At 38.7% G+C, this 22278-nt stretch overlaps 1 protein-coding gene across 3 annotated transcripts in view; it reads left to right on the forward strand.

The window, feature by feature from the left end:
- CLYBL (citramalyl-CoA lyase) overlaps positions 1-22278 on the forward strand; it is a 247583-nt gene that overhangs the window by 194594 nt on the left and 30711 nt on the right. For all 3 annotated transcript variants that reach the window (XM_039532103.1, XM_039532118.1, XM_039532109.1), the window contains exon 3: positions 21564-21752. In XM_039532103.1, the coding sequence (XP_039388037.1) occupies positions 21564-21752 (189 nt within the window). The remainder of the gene's footprint in view (positions 1-21563; positions 21753-22278) is intronic.

Here is a 22278-nt window from a genome sequence, read left to right on the forward strand (position 1 = left end):
CTAAATGGCACCACAGTCCAGAATACCCAGGGAGGTGGGAAACTGTAGCGTGCTCTAACATATTGCGCTCTAACAGCTCCATGTAAACCCTTGCTGGTGAAAATTAAAAGATTTCAAACAGGACTATATTAACACGAACTAACTACCTGTCTCTAATGCAAAGACTCCATTGCTAAGGGCTGCAGTTGTTCAGTCATTCTGAAAATCAAACCACTTTTATTTAGGTGCCTAAACATGGATTTGGGAGCCTCAATTTAAGCAACAAGACTTAAAAATGTTGTCTGTAATTACTTCCTAACTGGATATATTTTTCTTCCTTATTTTTTTATTAGACAGATTTTTAAAGACATTTTAGTAGCTCGGCTATTTTCAACTCATTGCTGAATTTGTCTTGCTACTTCTTCTTAATAGTAGGCATGTGCTACTAAGAATCCTGAAGCAAAGTGTGTAATCCCATAGCAATTGCCTTGATGAATAAATCGGTCTTCAAATGTGAAGTTTAATACTAAGCCTCCTAACTAGTTTCTCAGAAAGCACAAGCATATAATGATTAAATCTGAACATGACATTAGCCAGTATCTTGAGTAAAATAATTAACACATCATGCAAATTAGAGTTAATTTGTGTATGCTTATTAGTTAAGATAAATATCACAATTCAGATGAAAATACATATTACATCATTCTTGATCATTAAAGCTATAAGTCTCATTCTCCACTGTCTTGCACCTTGTATAGTCATTTACACCTGTGCACAGTGAGTGCAAAGTGGGTGTGAAATGCTGCCAAATCAGAATAGTAGAATTTTGCACCCACTTTGCACAAGTGTAAATGACAAATAAGGTGCAAGGCAGTGATGATTCGGTGGATATGTTTTTACACTACAATTTTAACTGCAGAATCTGATCCTCAGAATTATGGCACATATTGTCCCATTGTTTATATTTTCTTCATCTAAAAGTATTATTAATTTTTATGTATTTAAAAACAAAACTAAAAAAGCCCTACAGTCCTGCACGTATCATGTAAACATAGGTTGCACATGAATAGAGAAGAGGAATTTATACTGCAGTGTCCACCTGTGTGCTATATTGGACTGAGAACATTTCTGTGAAAGATAAATATGACCCACAAAGTTCAACAGAATCTAAATTTAGAAGTAAAAACAAAAGAAAAGTAAAAGCTATAAGGAGAGGAGGTGATACTGAAGGTCATTACTTTATTATGGCCCTCATAGCGAGACTTGAGAGCCTGAGCTCCAGTCCAAGTTGCAATGTCTCGAGCTAGTGTGAGCCCCACTGCCACAAGTCTATCAGTCCAGGCTAGAAGGCTCAGTCCCCCGTACAGTGTAGTAAAATCCCCGCTGTCATAGTTTATTAGGTGAGTTTAGTCTCCAATAAGTCACTCTTTCTTTATGGGCCAGTTGAATTTTCTGTTTTATTTTTATTTTTTGCTTAAATATTTTCCAACTCTGACAGAATGACATTTTAAAATGAGCCCCTTTTAAATATCCCCTCAAATTATGATGTTTTTCAGACTCCTCTAGTTAAAGAATCACAATCCCTAAAAGCACCCACACACATTCAGTCCCATAACATCTTACACTAAGGGCCCTCTTAAAATGTATACATAAGAACAGTTACTTTCCCTTTCTGCATGGAAAAGCTGAGCTAACTGACAGGTTCGGCCAGCTACTTCTACCCTTCACTGCTGCTAGACTGGCTCCCTGGGACGGGCACTAGGGAGTATGGGGGCAGGGAACTGGAGAATTGTTGAGGACAAAGGGGTCTTTGAGACAGAATGGATGGCCTGGGGGGAGAATGGGGAGCATGCATGGATCAGGAGGAAGGAGAAGAAATGTTCAGTGCTGCTGCCTTTGCTCCTTTGGCACCATGCAGCAGCCCTGTTGAGAGCCAAGAGAAGTGAGGGCCATATATCAGGGGCAGTCTGGGCTTTCGGGTCTCATGCAGGGTGAGTTGAGCTTTGCAGAGGCAGGGCCATTGAATGGGGGTGTACAGGGGAAATGAGGAAATAGTTGCATGCTGGGGTGAGAGATCTGGTGTGGAAGACACCAGAGCTCCTTGTTGAGCCTTCAGTGGGGAACAGTCCTCGCCCTCTGCACCCAGCATCAGCACTTGAAGCACTTCTTCAGCACTGATGTCTCAGCTCCCTCTTGCACTGAGGCAGCAGTATCAGGGGAGCTGAGTTTTTGGGCACAGAGCCATAGGATCATCAAAGTCTCCTCATGATGCTATAACCCCAGGTATGTCAGAAATTGGAGGTTGAAGGAGCCCATCAATTGCTGGTGGCTTGACACATTGGGACAGAGCCCACTTGCCACCCCCGCTACATAACCCTGATGATACCAGCCCAGATCTCACCCGCATTCATTCCTGCTCACTCCCCTGCTCCTGAAGTTTAACCAGCCCAGCTGGAGTGAAACACTGTGTGGGGGTCGGGTGGGGGGGTGAGTGACTAAGGGGAGGCAGGTGGATGAGAAGGGATGGGGTGCAGCAAAGGAGAGACAGCAGGAATGTAGGAGGGCAGCTGCATCCATCCGTGCCCCTCACTAATGTCCCTCTCCCTCCCTTGTCCATGGAGATCTTCATTTTCTCAAGTTTTAGTCCGGGTATGGCAGACCTGCTCAGATAAAGTAGTCTGTGCACTCCTCCTACAGGAGGGGCATGAACAGTGATTCCATGTATTCATAGATCTGCTCCTCTCTTGACCTGACCCTTGCCCCAAGGAAACCCAACATGCTAGCAGGTAGGGAGCCCTCATACAGCTATACACCATTGCAGACAGAGGTCCTGGCCACCTGGTGCTGGCTTCGCAAACTCTGCCTCCCACTCTGTGCAGTAGAACCACACTTCATGCACCTGGAGTAGGGGAAAAGGTTCCTCTTGAAACAGAGACTCCCACTGGACACTTTCCAACCAGAATCCTACAAGCTGCTGGGTATGGTAAGTCCACATTCTCTTTTTGGGGGCAGAATGTTTTACTTTTTTACAGTGGACAATGAGGTGAGGTTTGACTGGAAGAAAACACTAGCCATAGTTTGTTTACATGGGAGGTCAGTGGTATGTATGTATGTGGGTTTTATATACATACATAATTTTTACTGAGGACGAATGTGGACTGAGGAAGAAGTATACAAACTGGGTCTTCATACTGGCCATGACTGGCACTTCATTTTGCCTCATTGTTTCCTGGTAGTTACCACTCTTTGTCAGACATTTTTGTTGTAGGATGATGAAGGAGAAGAAAACCCTGGTAAACACAATCACTAGCATATAATTTTCCTGTAGAAAGATGGGATAACAATGGAGTGTTGTGAAATAAGATGGCTCTTTACATAACCTTTAAATATTAATACATTAAATATTTAACATCAGTGTTAGTATCTCATTTGCAGTAATTATTTTTGCTCCCCTTTTATGTATGCTGCTACATCTTCAACTCCAGAAAATACCAACAAGCTTTGTAAATATATCCTCCTCCCCAGTATGCACACACACATGCAACCATTAGAACTGACATAATACACTCCAGCAGCAGATGTGAGTAGATCTTTTCCGTTGAAGTCTTCCTTGCCTTCCAGTGACTCCATTATTTACTAAATTACACAATACCAAGATTGCAGTTGTTTTTCAAACCAGTTTATACTTTTTTGTGACAAACATAATTGCAGAAATGAGAAATCAGACTGCAAACAGTCCAAATTTAAATATAATCACCCCCACGCTAGACCATAAGAGTGGCAGATGGACAAAGGAAGAAAGTGTATGTAGTCATATTTTCTTCCATTATAATATAGACCCTTCAGACTTCAGCCAGGAACTTACCATCTGCAAATCTGAGTCTTTCCATTTCTACTGAGGCACTGATTCAAAATTCATGATATTTTTAAGTTTGAGTTCAAGTATTAAGTTGTTTATTTTATATTTTAAAGGCACTGTATCTCATGCTACCCCTTAGGCCCAGGGAAAAAGACTTGAAAAACTCCATACAGCTACTATTTATCTTCCTTCTCATCTCTCTTTAAGACTCACTTCTGCCATGATACCTACAAAACCTGCCAGCTGATCACAGCTAGGTGGGGGGGAGCTAATATTACTGCTACTTACTTGCTTATGACAGCTATGGATTGTGCACACAACTAGACTTTGTAAAACGTTCTCTTCTAATTGTTCCCTCCACTTGTTTCTTCACTCTTTAGGGAAGGCTCAGACTTGGTTTGAGTCTCTAGGACCAGCGCTACTGTAATATAAATAATAACAGTGATAGCAAGTTAGTCCTAATTTTGTTCTTGTGATTAAATTAAGAATTTGTCTGCTGCTCAAGTGTGTAATTGATTTCCTAGGGCCAGATCCTCAGTTCATGTAAATTGCTGTAGCTCCGTTGTATGTTGATTTATGCCAGCCGGCCCTTAATCTTTCAGTATTGCCCACTTAGAATATAGTCACAAAACAAAAACCGTGTTTGTTAAATAACCTATTCTGAAAGGCTGCATTTCACATGGTCCTTTACCACTGTTGTGTCTAGGGACTATGACCCTACATTTAAAATTAGTGTTGCAGAAATTAGATGATGATATACTAACTACCCCATTGAGCAAGGATGGCCAGGGTGTTGATGATATGTAATTTGGTGGGCAGAGGAATTGCTTGTTATGACGTTCATGACTCTCTCATTGACTAAGACAATCATTTTTTCTGTGTGTGCGCTCAGTAATCTAACCCTTACCTTAGCCTGGAGCACCTTTGTGATTGGAGGCCTATCTTGGAGTTGGCCTGGGATGTAGTTCAATCTGGCAAATCTTTTTCAAGGCAAATAGTGCTGCAGCACTTCAGTATGTTTGTCAGATTTCTACTGAATCAGGATTGGTTGCTGCAGGGGATAAGATAGAAGAGCCCTCCAGAGATGCTTCTTTTGTGTGTTTCAGAGTAGCAGCCATGTTAGTCTGTATCTGCAAAAAGAACAGGAGTACTTGTGGCACCTTAGAGACTAACAAATTTATTTGAGCATAAGCATTCATGGGCTACAGCCCACTTAATCAAATGCATGTAGTGGAAAATACAGTAGGAAGATATATATATGTATACACAGAGAACATGAAACAATGGGTGTTACCATACACACTATAAGGAGAGTGATCAGTTAAGGTGAGCTTTTATCAGCAGGAGAGAAAAAGAACTGTTTGTAGTGGTAATGAAAATGGCCCATTTCCAGCAATTGACAAGGAGATGTAAGGAACTGGGGGAGGGGAGAGAATAAACATGGGGAAATAGTTTTACTTTGTGTAATGGCCCATCCACTCCCAGTCTTTATTTGAGCCTAGTTTGATGGTGTCCAATTTACAAATTAATTCCAATTCAGCAATCTCTCGTTGGAGTCTGTTTTTGAAGTTTTTTTTGTTGTAATATTGCGACTTTTAGGTCTGTAATCGAGTGGCCAGGGAGATTGAAGTGTTCTCCAACTGGTTTTTGAATGTTATAATTCTTGACGTCTGATTTGTGTCCATTTATTCTTTTATGTAGAGACTGTCCAGTTTGGCCAATGTACATGGCATTGCTGGCACATATCACATTGGTAGATGTGCAGGTGAATGAGCCCCTGATGGTGTGGCTGATGTGATTAGGTCCTATGAAGGTATCCCCGAATAGATATGTGGACAGAGTTGACAACGGGCTTTGTTGCAAGGATAGGTTCTTGGGTTAGTGTTTTTGTTGTGTGGTTGCTGGTGAGTATTTGCTTCAGGTTTGGAGGTTGTTTGTAAGCAAGGACTGGCCTGTCTCCCAAGATCTGCGAGAGTGATGGATCGTCCTTCAGGATAGGTTGTAGATCCTTGATGATGCGCTGGAGAGGTTTTAGTTGGGGGCTGAAGGTGATGGCTAGTGGAGTTCTGTTACTTTCTTTGTTCTGCCTGTCCTGTAGTAGGTGACTTCTGGGTACCCTTCTGGCTCTGTCAATCTGTTTCTTCACTTCAGCAGATGGGTATTGTAGTTGTAAGAACACTTGATAGAGATCTTGTAGGTGTTTGTCTCTGTCTGAGGGGTTGGAGCAAATGTGATTGTATCGTAGAGCTTGGCTGTAGACAATGGATCGAGTGGTGTGGTCTGGATGAAAGCTGGAGGCATATAGGTAAGTATAGTGGTCAGTAGGTTTCCGGTATAGGGTGGTGTTTATGTGGCCATCATTTATTAGTACTGTAGTGTCCAGGAAGTGGATCTCTTGTGTGGACTGCTCCAGGCTGAGGTTGATGGTGGGGTGGAAATTGTTGAAATCCTGGTGGAATTCCTCAAAGGCTTCTTTTCCATGGGTCCAGATGATGAAGATGTCATCAGTGTAGCGCAAGTAGAGTAGGGGTGTGAGGGGATGAGAGCTGAGGAAGCGTTGTTCTAAGTCAGCCATAAAAATGTTGGCATACTGTGAGGCCATGCGGGTACCCATAGCAGTGCCGCTGACTTGAAGGTACACATTGTCCCCAAATGTGAAATAGTTATGGGTGAGGACAAAGTTACAAAATTCAGCCACCAGGTTTGCCGTGACATTATAGGGGATACTGTTCCTCACGGCTTGTAGTCCACCTTTGTGTGGAATGTTGGTGTAGAGGGCTTCTGCATCCATGGTGGCCGGGATAGTGTTTTCAGGAAGATCAGCAATGGATTGTAGTTTCCTCAGGAAGTCAGTGGTGTCTCGAAGATAGCTGGGAGTGCTGGTAGTGTAGGGCCTGAGGAGAGAGTCTACATAGCCAGACAGTCCTGCTGTCAGGGTGCCAATGCCTGAGATGATGGGGTGTCCAGGATTTCTAGGTTTATGGATCTTGGGTAGCAGATAGAATACCCCTGGTTGGGGTTCTAGGGGTGTGTCTGTGCAGATTTGCTCTTGTGCTTTTTCAGGGAGTTTCTTGAGTAGATGGTGTAGTTTCTTTTGGTAACCCTCAGTGGGATCAGAGGGTAATGGCCTGTAGAATGTGGTGTTAGCTGCCTAGCAGCCTCTTGTTCATATTCCAACATATTCATGATGATGAGAGCACCTCCTTTGTCAGCCTTCTTGATTATGATGTCAGAGTTGTTTCTGCAGCTTTGGATGGCACTTGTTCTGCATGGATGAGGTTATGGGGCAGGTGATGCTGTTTTTCCACAATTTCAGCCTGTGCACATCGGCGGAAGCACTCTATGTAGAAGTCCAGTCTCTTGTTTTGACCTTCAGGGGGAGTCCACCCAGAATCCTTCTTTTTGTAGTGTTGGTAGGAAGGTTTCTGTGGGTTAGTATGTTGTTCAGAGGTGTTTTGGAAATATTCCTTGAGTCGGAGACGTCGAAAATAGGATTCTAGGTCACCACAGAATTGTATCTTGTCCATGGGGGTGGAGGGGCAGAAGGAGAGGGCCCGAGATAGGACAGATTCTTCAATCTTCCTGGCCACTCGATTACAGACCTAAAAGTCGCAATATTACAACAAAAAAACTTCAAAAACAGACTCCAACGAGAGACTGCTGAATTGAATTAATTTGCAAAATGGACACCATCAAACTAGGCTTGAATAAAGACTGGGAGTAGATGGGCCATTACACAAAGTAAAACTATTTCCCCATGCTTATTTCCCCACTCCCCTACAGTTCCTTACATCTCCTTGTCAATTGCTGGAAATGGGCCATTTTCATTACCACTACAAACAGTTCTTTTTCTCTCCTGCTGATAAAAGCTCACCTTAACTGATCACTCTCCTTATAGTGTGTATGGTAACACCCATTGTTTCATGTTCTCTCATATATATATACATATATATATCTTCCTACTGTATTTTCCACTACATGCATTTGATTAAGTGGGCTGTAGCCCACAAAAGCTTATGCTCAAATAAATGTGTTAGTCTCTAAGGTGCCACAAGTACTCCTGTTCTTTTGTGTGTTGTAGACATAAGCTCTATAAACAAAATTAAGCAATAAGCATAGTAATTATAACAATCTTTTACAACATTTCTGCTCAGTACAGCTATGAAAAGTCTAAAAGAAGCAAAATAAAAACAATTTTCAGTGAAGAAATTGAAGTTCAGAAGTCACCAATAATGGTAAAAAGAGAGTAGAAGCCAGTTTAATATCTTGCTCATCTGTTAAGGAATACTTTCTGCACCAGACTAATGGCATAGTAAGACTTTTACCTGGTTCTTGTATATGGCATACAGATTTCATTTGGAAGCGTAATTTTTACAAACTGTTTAGTGTTCATGTGTCACTACCACTGTTGTGCCAGATTGCACCTGGCATCGATATAAACAAAGCTTTGGCAAGAATTCTTTCCTTTGGGATGGAGACATCTGATATTCAAGCTGAAAACATGTCAGTGTTTCAAGACACTCCAAATAGCCTGATTTACCAGTATAGTAAATTAACCCGCCTGGTGGAGTGTTAAATGCTTTACAAACATCAACTGGAGGCAAGGGAGGGAATGGCAAAAACAAACAAAAACACTTCAATAACTTGTTTGTCTAGTATCAGTGAAAGAAAAAGAGCTAAAACATGAGAAGATTATGAGATGCTTGGGAGTCAAGAAGGCAGAAGAGAAAAATGGAAACAAGACATTTCTAATACTTTGTTTGTGTTCTTCCTATAGAATGTACTGTGACTGAGACCAAAAAGTAGAACTGGCAGGTATTGAATAAAACAAGTTCTATATAAAATGGAAAGAATCCCCCCCAACAAAAATATCTGCCTAAAAGATAAATGGGGTTAACTAACAAGCCCTGAAAATACTCACCACATCATTGTCTTTAAGAGGAAAGTTCACAAAAACCACTTAAATTCAAGTGGATTTCCTTTAATGGTGCAAGCCATCTCTAGATAAAGAGAATCTAGACAAAAAAGAGAGAAACTACTAGTATAACCTTCAAAGGCAAAGTAGCTGAGCTGAGCATTTGGCACACACAATTCATAGATGGTACACTTTTTGAGGCAGGGTCCATCATTTATTATAGGTTTAAATAGCACCTAGAAAGTAGTGCTCAAACTGGTGGTGACTGTTTGGTGCTGTTGCCATTGTTGTTTAACATTTATATAACTATCACTAAAATGGGCACTTACAAACAAACTGGAGCTGAACAAGAGTGTGTATATGCTGTCTGAGAAAACACACCATTTGTTCCTGGAAAAAAATTACTCTTTGTGAATAAATGGAATAAAGCTGTGCTATTTTATTATTCTGATATACATTTCTGCTCAAATCTGTATTCTACAGTTTACTGTAAATAAAATAGACTACCATAATGTATTATTATTCCTGACCACTTGGAAATTGTTACAAAGCTTGTGTTTGAGTGGATGATAATTATTTTTTAGTTGGAAAGGTTGACTGATTTTTATTTGAACGGAGATGGAGGATTTAGCTTATATTCAGACAGAAATTATAGCTGGTCAATGGGAAATGAAAGCTGGCCAAGAAACTGCCAACACAGAATTGAAAGCTGTGAAACCTGGTCAAGAAGATATAAAGCCAAATAAGCAACATATGAAAGATGATCTTAAAGCATAGATCAAATCACTCAGATAGAAATGAGAATTATATTAAAAGAGGCTAGCTGGAGATCATGAAGAGACATACAAGCAGTGAAATCAGAAGAAGTTGACTGAAGTGACCAAGACCACTAATTTGAAAATTATAGACCTTAACATTTCCAAGAAATAAAAAAGAAAGAAATCTTTGACCACCCTGAAATTTGCTAATGGAGAAATAACAGAGAGGTCCTTAAGAATCTTGCAAATCACTTTGAATAGAATATCCGAGGTTTTCAGACCACTTTGGAAGTTAACAATTTGAATGAGGGACAGGAAAAGAAAGAGACTTTGGGTAAGACACACATTTTAGAAGGCTTTTCTATGCTGTTACACAGTGTCCTTGGATGTGAGAGCACTCTGCAGGGCTCAGAGTGAGGAGATCAGATTGTCCCTTCTCAACTTACTGCCTTTGAAGGGAGGTCTTCCTCCAAAGTTTGAGCCTAATGTAACATTGCATGCCAAATGAATGGGTGGGGGATGGAAGAGGGTGAGGAGTTATCTGGTAACTTAAGTGGACCAGGTCTGACACTGTTGCAGATTTTGTCCACAGAAAAGAAACTGAATTCTCCAGACTTAGTGCAAGCCCTTGTTAAATGGTTTGAGGGCCAGTCATCAGGTTCAGTTGGTCAGAGTCCAGCTAAGAGCAAGGAGGAGAAGGAAAGGAGTTCACCTGAGCTATCAGAGAACCTGTACAGATTGATGTATCTGACAGCATAACCACATACCAGTGCATCTACCTGGGACAGACTAGCAATGGCCGATATATTGGTGCCCAGCTGGAGCAGGACTACAAATTAAAATTGACAAATGGAGGCAGAGGAACTTTGTGAGACTGTGCAGCTTACTACAGAGCTAGAATTATACAGCAGGACAGAGGTAAAAACAACCACTTCTGAGGAAAGTGGAAGGAGTATCTCCTGAATCTTATTAGTATAATTCTGAATCTAATACTCGTGATGAGAAAAGGGATTCTAATTAGATGCAGGAAATATCTGGGAGGTTTGGAAAAAATGTCACATGCAGTTTGCAAAATAAAATACAAGATCAATTCTGCAATAAAGGGCAATCCTGTCCAATGCTGGTACAGCAAGACTGTTTGCCATAAAAGGAAAGAGTGCTAGTGCATTTAAGGAAAATCAGGACAGATCTTCACAGGTGTCTATTGGCAACCCTTCACCAAGTTCAAGGAACAAATTAATATCAAGTCAAAGGCGCAGACCTTTAGTTAGCTGGTATGGTTAGTCCAATAATTTTTGTTTAAATCCAAGTGGTTAAACAGCAGTAAAGGGAGTTTGAAACTGAAAATATGAATGATGCCAGACTTGTGAACACTGGCTTGAATTTAAGAACTGGTCTACACACAGTTTTTGTACCTGTTTTACCTACATTGGTTTAGAAACCAATATAATTACATTGGAACAACCCTGTCATGTGTAAAAAGTTCTTATATAAAGGTGCTCATATAAATTTATAAGAATAAGCTATACTGCTGTAAGCAACTCCTAGTGGTATAACTGTAGCCACACAAGGGATTGTACTGATTTAACTATTCTGGCTTCTAAACCAATATATTTAAATACAAACAAAACTTGTATATAGATGAGTCCTAAGATTTATTAGCACAGATTTGCTACAAATGTTAGAATCCAAAATTGATCGGTGAAATTAGTCTCTTATTGACACTGATTTGGGAAGAAGCACCAACCCATAAATGGAGGAAGAAATCGCTTAAAAGCTGAACCTGTGGAATTTGAGTCTGAGGTGTGAGGGACTGATACGATAAATGAAATTCATATTAGGCTGGGATTTCAATGTATCTAACACTGTCATAAATGCCAGTAAAAGGTTTTGCAAATTTAGTCCTGGGAAATTCCCATGAAAGGAGAGATACAGATGATACAAAAATTGTATAAGTAACTAATCAGCAGTTTAGCTAGTTGTCCTACTTCCAGGGGCCAAAATCATCTTCTAAGCACTGTAAATGTTTAAGTAACTTTCCAGCAAAGGAAAAATGGTAGCTGGGGAGGCCTGTTTTGAAACACAGACTCTAGCTGGAATTTTAGCTGTAAAGTCCTGATAGATTTGAAACAAGCAAGAATTCTAATGATGGTAACAACTGTAGGAGAATATGAAGTGACTCTAATGGGTTCACTCTAGTGAAGCAAGAAGCTGGGCTTTCTTAATAGCAAGATCATACTTCTGGAATTCACTCTGGTTGGTGATATACGTTTAACTCTGAACGTGGCTGCTTTTACAAACATATTCAAGACACACATTTTTACATTAAATCTGAAATCTCAGGTCCTTAACTGACTGGCCAGGTATCCCATTCTACTGTGTCTTACGACTGTGAGATGTAGATTTAGAACAATAGTTTATCTACTTCATTTACTAGGACAAGTACATAAACCTATCTTTAAGCCAGGTAAAGTATGTCCAGATGCTACAGTAATGAATACCCTGTAAAACAATGTGATAATTTAAAATAATAGATTCTATCAAAAAGAAATTTACAGTTAAGGTAATTCCTAAGGAAAAAAGGGATGAAGTAAAGCTCAAAGAATTTACTGGATTCATTCCAGTGCAGAGAGGAATATTTAAATGAGGACTAGCAGAAAGTTTTGAAAAACTCTCAGATAAACAATCAAGATTTGTTACGTCCTAGTCCATAAGATGTATGTAATTCTGCACTGCTAATATACAACACAAAATTGGCACTGGGAAGAGTTGTTCTATCAAGCAGCCACCTCATCAGCTGCCTGTCTCTTATAGGAGAAGGCTTTCAATTGGTCCTTAGGCTTTGCTCATAGTTCCAGGCAGGGAAAGGGATTGCATCATCAGATTTTGTTTGGCGTACAGAAAACCAAATGAAACTGTAATGAGCGATTCTGACCCTTTGCCATGGGTGAATGATAGGATTAATCTTGTTTTATACACTGGAGGCTCAGATTGTCACTGCTTGTTTAGGGAGATGCAGTTTGCTGCGCCCCAGAGACGTTCTTGCCAGTGAAGGGTGGATGGCACTGGCACTGTTTCCCTCCATTCAGAGGTTAAGTTGCCAGTGGAAGTCTGTAGGAGCCCTGCCAGCAGAGGCTGCCCAGAGGCTGCGCTAAACTTAATGTTTCGGATGTACTGGCTCACAGCAAATGGAACTTGTGGATTCCTTGCATCACCATAACCTCCCTCCAAGTGGACTTTCCACAATATGGGGCCCTGCACCCTGGATTACTGAGGCAGAATCCATCTCACTCTGAATCTAGCCCTGAATCTTCATTAAAGTAATTGTTAACAGAGAAGTAGATCTATAAGGCAGAGAGAAGTCTTCTTTTGAAGCAAGAGAAAAGTTATAGCAGTTTAAAGTTATGCTCTCTAGATCAGTTTCCCATGCTATGGTCGGTGGAGAGCTGGCTGGTCACATGGTGCTGGCTTCTGCTTATTTCAAGATTCTAAACTGAATTAAGGCAACTAAAATGATGTTAAATACTTTCCTAATATTACTCTTCCATGTAAGCAATTACTGTAGTTGCCACAAGGATGTTATGGGACTGTGAAAGGAAATTCAGGTGAATCATGTGATCACAAAAGGGAGGGCGAGTGGTCCATGAGAAAATCTCTGTATTAAAATGAAAATGTTTAGGAACCCCTGTTCTAGATTGTACAATATTCCTTCTGCTTTTGAACAGCTCTTGCAGGGAGTACAGCATGGTAAGCCTCTGTCAGCCTAATATATATGAAAGACCTGTTGGTGTTTGCTAAATCCTTTGAACAAGAATCACACATTTACAAACTGACAGTGATAAACTTACAAATGTGAATTTGAAATTGAACCAAGGAAATAGGAACAGTTTGAGACAGGTGTGATTTCCCTTGGCCCCTTGATCAGGAAGAAAAACATGTCCACTGACTAAAAATAACATAGAGGCAATTCAGAGCTGACTGATTCCCAAAACACTCAGATGTAAGAAGTTTTATAGCACTCTGCTCCTGTTATTAACTGTCAGTACACAGTTTGCCAATATAGAAAAACCACTGCATAAATTAATAGAGTAAGGAGAACTATTTGGTTGTTCACAGAAGTGTGAATCAGCATTTGTAGAGTTCAGAAAAGCACATGTGACTGGTCCAAGTGTTGGCTTCACTTTGTTTCAAAACACCTTACTTGCTAGAGACAGATTTAAGTACTTATAGATTAGAAGTAGTTTTTTTTCAAGAAAGAGAAGAAATGGGAAAAGTAGTGGGTTAATACAGCCAGGCTTAATACAGCTGCAGAGAAAAATGTTTGTGCCACCTGGAATAGTTTTTTGGCAACTATTAAAGCTATTGACCATTTTCATGTATGAGAGGAAATTTGTAATCAGAGAGCATGCACCTATACAATGGTTTCTTTACATTCAAGAATTTTTAAGATAGTAAACTAAACGGCGGTGGAAATTACATAAGGATGGTGGCCAAATCAAACACAGACATAAGCATGCTGACGTTTTGTCTAAAGCTAGGTGTTATGTGGAATATTTCAGCTATTGCTTTTGGCAAGAAAACATTATACTGTATTGGACCAGGGCTGAGACCAGTTTTTACCAGATATTATGTCCACTGTGTGTGACACACAGATTAAGAGCAAAACAATAGCTTAAAGGCAAGATACTAGGTATCCACAAATTCTCCTGAAATACCTCAAACTAAACTGTCAGCTTGAGAGTTGGGAACCTACAAGAGGTAGATTCCCCCACCTCCCTTAAGGCAATTGGGAATTAATGGAAATAAGAGAGTGCAGCTTCCCACCAAGCAAACATCTCTGAAATCATCCCCTGCAGGGTATGATCTGTTTTTGGGATTTCAAGAGGATAGCATCCCATCCTGATTCTCCTCATCCTTGCACAAGGGGCTACTGTGGCCTTAGAGCAGTACTAATCACTGCACCAGCAAGAGGGAAGAGAGAGGGGGGGAGCAGAACTGGGATGAATGACTGTTTGGGCATTCAGGATGTTCATGAGCTTGGGTTTCCCCACCACTGAACAGCTCCATGGCTCCAGCCTGCAGAATGGGTGCAGGTTCCCTCCTCCAGTTGCTTCTGCAGCAGGCTGACTCTTCCTCAGAATCGGTTAGCCTGTTGACAGAGGGTTCTGTGGAGCTTGTTGGTGCTTATGAGCTGGCTATTGCTGAATAAACAGGGATAAGGAATTTGACCCTTTGTGGTTTTTGCTTAAAGAGCTGTCTTACAGTTTGAGGAGAACCACGGAAGCATCTACTGTTTTTTGTAACAGATGCATCATATAAATCTAGGTTCCCAGTTGCTGTATTTCCCCTTCATCTAGTCTTTTATTGGCCTTTAATTATTTCCTTCACATTGTGTTTTCCTCATTTGCCTATATTTTTTGTTTGTTTTTGAACATTGTATTAAAGTAATGGAAGAGATAACTAAATGGCTGTTTATAACATAAACCTTCCCTGGTCTTTGAGACAGCTGATCTGTCCCTTACTTAAAAGAATTGCATCAACAACCAGATACCGAACATAGAGCAAGTCACTTTTCTCTTGTTAACATTTAATTTAGCTAGAATGACAAGTACTCTGATATATGTATTAACAGTATCAACAACAAAAAATGCATTTTTAATTCACAGTAACTGGTTTTTAAAAAGTCTAGTTGTAAACATTTTCATTTAAAACTTGTTACATATTATACCAAGGCAATATTTTTTAAATAAAAATAATTCATGAGGACATATGGTTGAGTTCCTGTGTCACTGTAAATAAATGTTGCCGGGTTTCATTATTGATTACATCAGACAGAATTTTTTGTTGCATCATTCCATCATGCAGCAGCTCATTCATACTGTCCGGGAAGACTAATTAACACTAATGCTTCTAAAGAAATTTTGTTTGTGATGCTAATCTGTCACATAGTGAAAAGCATCCTCAAAAAGCAGGGGGAAAAATTAAAGAGAGTATGTCTTGCAGCCACCTGAAATTAGTGTTAGTTTGATTTGTTTTAATTGAAAGGTTGTTTACATCTCTTTCATAAGTGTTTATAAAAGTTGGCAGATAGAAGAATAGCCTCCTCTGTTCGTGGACGAGATTCTATCTTATTGGACCTATCGTACATAGATGCTTATTACAAAACTTGTCAATACTGTTGGTACACACAGTCTAAATGCATAAACCAAAATATATACAATGTGCACACACATGAAAAGTGCTATAAGAGAGCTAAGTATTGTTATTATTACACATAAAGAGAGATTTAGGCTACGTTTTAAGACTACTGGCATGTTTGTATACACCTCATCATAGTGATCTCTAGTTAAAAGGCCACATTGCTTTGATTATATGCAATATATAAAAGTCTGAAAAACTATTTTATACTCAATTTGTAAAAATATTTAAATCACTTGCAGTAGTTCTCTCATCAGCAGTTATCCTGGCTCTGTAGAGTTTCAGCAAACTTACATAGTCCAGCATCCACGAAGCCTAATCAGGATTCATAAGCCTTGGGTTCTGGGCTGCTGGCCTTGCGGAATTTAGATTCTAATTTTCTGGTTCCTTCACTTTTGTGGAGGCTCAAGCCAAGCCACCTCCTGACGGTCAGATATGGAAGTTGTCCAACTCTGATGATGTCAGGTGGATTCCACTGAGTTTCTTCAGGGAGTCCACTCATGTCCACACTGGGGGGGAAGGCTCAGTGAGGCTAAATGGCAGCAAGCAGCTGCCAATCAGCCATAGAGAGCTTTAAAATATATTGTCCTTTTAAAAAAAGAAAAAAGTATTTAAAATGTTGTTCAAGGGCGTATTGATGGATCATTAGAAAGAAAAACCATTTGCCAAATTGCTGTGTGCGTAAGGGCTTTAAATTTCCTAGCAAAGCATAGTTACCTTTACAAGTTAGTCCATAATGCTGGTTATGTCGATAATTTGCTTGAGTTTTCAAGTTGATAGACCACGGAGAGCATGTAAAGACACTTAGCAGAGCAGAGCAAAGAGAAAGAGAGGCAGATGCCATAGCTGCATACAGTATGAAGAATCACTGTGTTCTGAAGAATATCACCATCAGAAAAGTGACAGGGACAGTGTAAAAGAGGAAGGGCTTGAAAAAACAAACCATTAGAAAAAAGGCTTTTAAGGCTTCAGGAAAGAGGCTCTAAGAGAGAAAGCAGGTATAAATGTACCTACATATTTATTTGCCTAAACTGCAGAGGAAGAAATGAAGTGCATAAATTCATAGATTCCAAGGCTGGAAGGGACCATTGTGATCATCTAATCTGATCTCCTGTGTAAAACATACAGTAGAGGTCCTTTCTCCTCTGAACCCCTTTTTTTGCTTACATTTTGTTTTCAGTACATTCTCTTATAAATGGCCTATTTTATTTTATTAAAAGAAAATGTGCATTAAAAGGAATGAGACTACTTCATGTGTCTTAAAAAAAATCCTGCAAATAATTGATTGAATTTAAAGGCAGATAAAAGAAGGGATTTTAGTAAAGACATATAGAACCTTTAACTGTTTTATGTTGGTATTTTTAGATAGTTTCTCAGTCTGGAAGTCTTACAAGCCCGGCAATTCTTTCAGAAGTTTGTTCAAATCTGACTGTCCTGAGGATGATACATTCTAGTCTGCCATTGTAGCAGATCAGATTTTTGTATTTCAATATGAAGAGTTACTGCAAAGAGATGGTAACAAAATGATGTCTCAGACATCAGTTTTAACATATTTTCATGATTTACTTTGACTTTAACCTCTTCATTTTATTTTATGTTTTATATACATATTCTGTCTTTACATTAAGGGCTGGAGGTCTTGAGAAAAAATGATGAGGGTGTCCAGGAAAACGAAGTGAAATAAAGATACAGCTCACAAAGAACAAGACATGTTTATATGGATACATGTCTTTCCCCTCACCCCCCAAGATAACGCAACTCTAACAATTACAATAATGAAAAATTTGTTTGCAGAATACATTATCAAATTCAAAAGAATATAGAAAATATAAGTCTTCACCTTGTTGTCCTAATACCAAAAACTCCATAAATCCAAATATCTTTGTTTCATCATTTCTTTATTAATGTTGTGTCCAGGTTTTTGGTTTGGTTTGGTTTTGGGGCGGGGGGAGTAGTTCCATGGCATTTATCCCATTTCAAAGCTGAAATTTCTATACATTGACATATAACTTAAAATAAATAAAATAAAAAGGGTACTAATTCAGATGTTCTGAAACTGTGATAATGCTGTTATTTAAGTTGTTTTATTTAGGTATGTTTATACTTTGTAGTTTCATAAATAAGCCCAAGGGGCTCCTTCTTAGTTGTCACATTCTTCCTTGAATCTCGTATTCTGTCTGTCTTATCCTATCCGACAGTAGAATTGATGCCACACTAATCCCTGGAAGTTTGGAACTAATGAACTAACTGCTGAGCTGCCGCCACGGAGCTTGGTCCCAAACTATACTGTACTTCACACTCGATTTATTCTCCAGATGGCGAGACTGTGCAGCCCTGCCGCGAGGGACCACCTCTTCCACTGGAGTGTAAAAGTGGACGGATGTTGTTTTCTTTGCAGATTTGATAATTCAGAGCTAGAAACTTGTGAAGATGATTAGTTATTAGCTTTAATGGGTGCCAATTGAACCAACTGCACGCATATTCCCTTCTTTAATTTCAGTGTCTCTGTGTCTTGGTGATGGTTGATTTATCTGCAGTACTACATCACTGAAACCTTTATCTTCCCAATTTGGTAGCAATACATGGCAACAAAAATCAAACTGTGCCCTATGGAGAGTCAAATATTAGAACGAATATAATAATGTGCTTATTAGCCACTGTTTCTACATTTAAATATGCACAGAATGGATTATCAAGTGAAAGTTGTAACTCTGATATACTATAGTAATATCGCTGTTTACAAGAAGAAGTGTTAGTCATCTTTCTGTCTCTCTGGTTTATAAAACACCCAATCAGTGTGGGATCCAGATACTAATTGGGCTACAATAATCCCAGACTACCTTCGGAGGGAATAATCCATTAAATGATCAGGTTTTCTCCTTTTTTATGCATTGATTCATTGAAGAGAATTATCTTATGGTATAGCGCTGACATAAAGAACAGAGCAAATTTATTTAACTAGTCTGACCATTTGTAGTAGGGGATTGGTGAAGTCTTTGGAAGCAGATTTATTCTTGCATCAAGGGCCTATGTCTAACCTGAATGTATATTATTGCATCAAGTACAAAAGTTTTTCTCTATTATTAAAAATTGAGAGTAGTTTAAGTAAAAGTTTGAGCTTTTGCATATATTATGTAATAAAAATAGGGACTATTTTATTGCATAACGATGCAGAAAAAACTCTTCCCTTTTTCAGTCACATGTTTTGCGCTATTTTTTTTTCTTTTTTTTTTCCTATTTACCCATGAAACATTTTGTGGTAATCCGGGTCAATGGGCCTGATCCTGCACTACTGAAGTCAATGGAAGCTTTTCCATTGGTTTAAGTAGGGATAGGTTATCCTGTTCCGGACTGGCTGTAGTACTTGGAATCTTCTGGGTAGCTGGTACCTATCAGTCTGGTCTGTAATTAAAATGTACGTAACTGAATGATTTGAAGACCATGAGGGCCAGATGTATTTCATCAAGGGAGAGAATCTTCTTCACTGCTGGGGAATCTGTCTCTGAAGCGGACAGTACTAAAATATAATGGTTCTAAGAAAGTGAATCTGTTCTCTACCCAACAGATGGCATGCCTGTGTTAGCAAAACTGTAACATATTTCTCTATTAAAATATGAAAAAATAACATCCTTGTTGGTTGGTATAAATTCAGTGATGTTATTGGTTATTTTGGGATATGTACCAAAGGGCTGCACACTTAGTTTATGTAAATTACTAAAAGCAACAGCCTGTTAATAAGTGTTTTGTGTGGAAATATACCTAGAAGGACATGATTTGTCTTTTTATGGGATAGGGGTTTACAGCCTGAGGGGAAAAACAACTAACAAGAATGCCTACTGCTCATTATTGTAATCTAGAAAAAAATAATAATCAGATTGTATAGTTTTCCTGTAATATGCCCTCATTTAGAATTGGATGCTTCTTTAGTGGACAGTTTTGGAAGATCTTTATTTTGCAAAGTGGATCATTATGTACTGAAACTGTGATAATCTTATCTGACATTAGTTAAGAGCATAAATTGATTTGGAGAATGTGTTTTAAACTATAACTCAGCAGCAAATCCCCAAAATTTAAGACCAACTAAGAAACCAACTATTGCTACTCTGACAATGAGATTTTAGTGGGATTTGTATTAGCCAGTGATGACATCACATAGTGCAATTTGAAGAAATCAGAAGACAAACAATGCTAGATATCTTTGGAGCCCTCTTCCAGCTGAATATGTTTTAATAAACTGTGTGTTTATTAAACTGTGTATTTACCTGTGTGTTAATTTCATAATGGCAGCAGCTAGAATTCATTCACAATAGCAATAACATTTCTGATTGTATTTATATTTTAATGAAATGATCTCTGAATGTAGCCTTGTATCATAGCATAGCGGTGTCTCTGTCTATGTATGTTGTCCTTTTCTATCCTGCTGATGGGTTAAAATCTTTGGAGAAACATGGAAGCTGAAGGCTGTTTGATTCAAGTTTCATTAACCTTCAGCTTAATTATTCTTTCACTTTAACTGGTGAGAGTAATCACTTGCTTCTGTCTAAACTTATCCGAATTATTGGCAGTCCAAGCCTTGTAAATCAGTGCAGTGCTGTCTTAAACTGGTCTTGGAGACCTATTCTGATCTGACCTGACAACTGGAAGCTACTGTTTCCTCACACTCTTTAACTCGGACCACATTTTGAAACCTCTTCTGCCTCTACTCACAGGCAGAGATTTGTATCCGTCTGGTTTAAATCTACTGTCATGTGTTGTCTCGCTGATTGGTATTAGTCTCGTTATTAACTTTGATGATTTTTTTCTGAGTTTGCCTGTTTTCTAAATAAGTATTTCTGCTCAAATGGCTGTATTTTGTTAAAACTGTTTTTTTAAACAATCGTGAGTCAGAAGCTTTAAAGTTTTATTAGTACCATAAAAACTCTTCACAAATGAAACTACTTTTGATAAGTGTTCATTTTGACAATGAGAATTTGTTAAGGGCTGTTGGCAAGTTGAAAGAATTTGTTTTTGAAACTGAAATTGGCAGGAAGTAGTGAGCTCAAGTGCTTTCTTTTTTTTCTCTTTCCCTTTTTTCTTGACGCCAATAGAAGTGTTTCATTTCAGCAAAGGATTTAAGCATTCTTAATGCAAATCAAGTATTCAACAGATTTATAAACTTTCCTTCCTTCACCATTTTTGAGAGGAGTGTGTCAGTTAGAAAATGTGTGTTTGGAATTTTTATTTTTGCTGATAACCTAGAGTATCTTTTTATTATCAGTCACAGTTTCCAGAAAAATCTGCATATTATTTTGGGTTACATAGTATTATTTTCATGTGTGAGCTGTCTACTCAACTGCAAGCATTAAGACAGTTTAATGTAAAGGAAGTATGATTATACAGCAAGACAAAATAAATATACATATAAGTCCTTATATACTGATAACCCATAATTTTATTATGGTCCATAAGAAGAATACTGGTATTAATTGAAAATATTATTATTTTATGCAATTCTCTTATTCCATTTTTGGCTATGTGGAAAGTATTGGTGTAAAAAGATGCTAAAGATTTGTGTTCCGTTAGACCTTTAAACATGAAAGTGATGTTTTCTTCAAGTACTGTAATAGTCCTATTATTAATCAGATCTGAAAATTGTATATTTACTGTTAGTTGTAAAGAAAGTGCTAAAACTAAAATTCTGAGGTACTGGCTATGAAAGGTTTAAGAAAAGGCAAACAGTAATGGATATTGTGGAAAAAATAGATTTTTATATTGTTAGCTCTATTTTTTTCCATCGGTTTGACATGTTTTCTGCTCAGTGGGTTTTTCTATCAATAGAAAATAAGCTTAATTTTTTAAAACATTTATATTCTAGGCAGAAGCAAGGCTCACAGTTGTGAAAACACTCAAAGAGGTTGAGTTTGGCCAGACTGAAAAGTGTGTCAGGATCAATTCAGTGTCCAGTGGTCTTGCAGAACAAGATCTCGAGGTCCTTTTGAAGTCCAGTGTTCTTCCTTCAAGCCTGATGCTGCCAAAAGTTGAAAATGCTGAAGAAATAAGATGGGTGAGTAGTTATCAAATTTTCATAATCTTAGCTTTTGATTGAAGACCTTGGGCCAATTTAGAAGGAACCATTGGGACCAATGAGCTAGAGTTATAAAGAATGTTGCTGTTATCATGGGACAATGTTGGTGTCTGGCTCAGAAAAGGGTATAACATTTCCATTAAAATGTGCATAGGCTGGAGTTGCACACCGAACATACGTAGCAACTTTAGTTTTTAAGGAAAACTAGTTTTCTTAGTACTGCAGTCAATAAAAGAATCAATATCAGTGTTACAGTATATTATCAAAACAGAGAAGAAAATGTATAATAATATAACTTTGTCCATTGTACCAAACTCTGAACCTTCACTGACACCTTAAAAGATTGTCTATGTCAATATGTTTTATGTACATGCCTGGGAAGTTATAGATGGAGAAAACATGTTAGCAACATATGAAAAAATGGAGTGGGGGAGGAAAAGGTCACTTCTTTGGGGCAACTAGAGGAACAAACAGGAAGCTTTTAACTAGTGTTTTTAATTACCAC

The sequence above is a fragment of the Mauremys reevesii genome, linkage group 1 (genome assembly GCF_016161935.1).
Source record: "Mauremys reevesii isolate NIE-2019 linkage group 1, ASM1616193v1, whole genome shotgun sequence".
NCBI lineage: Eukaryota > Metazoa > Chordata > Testudines > Geoemydidae > Mauremys > Mauremys reevesii.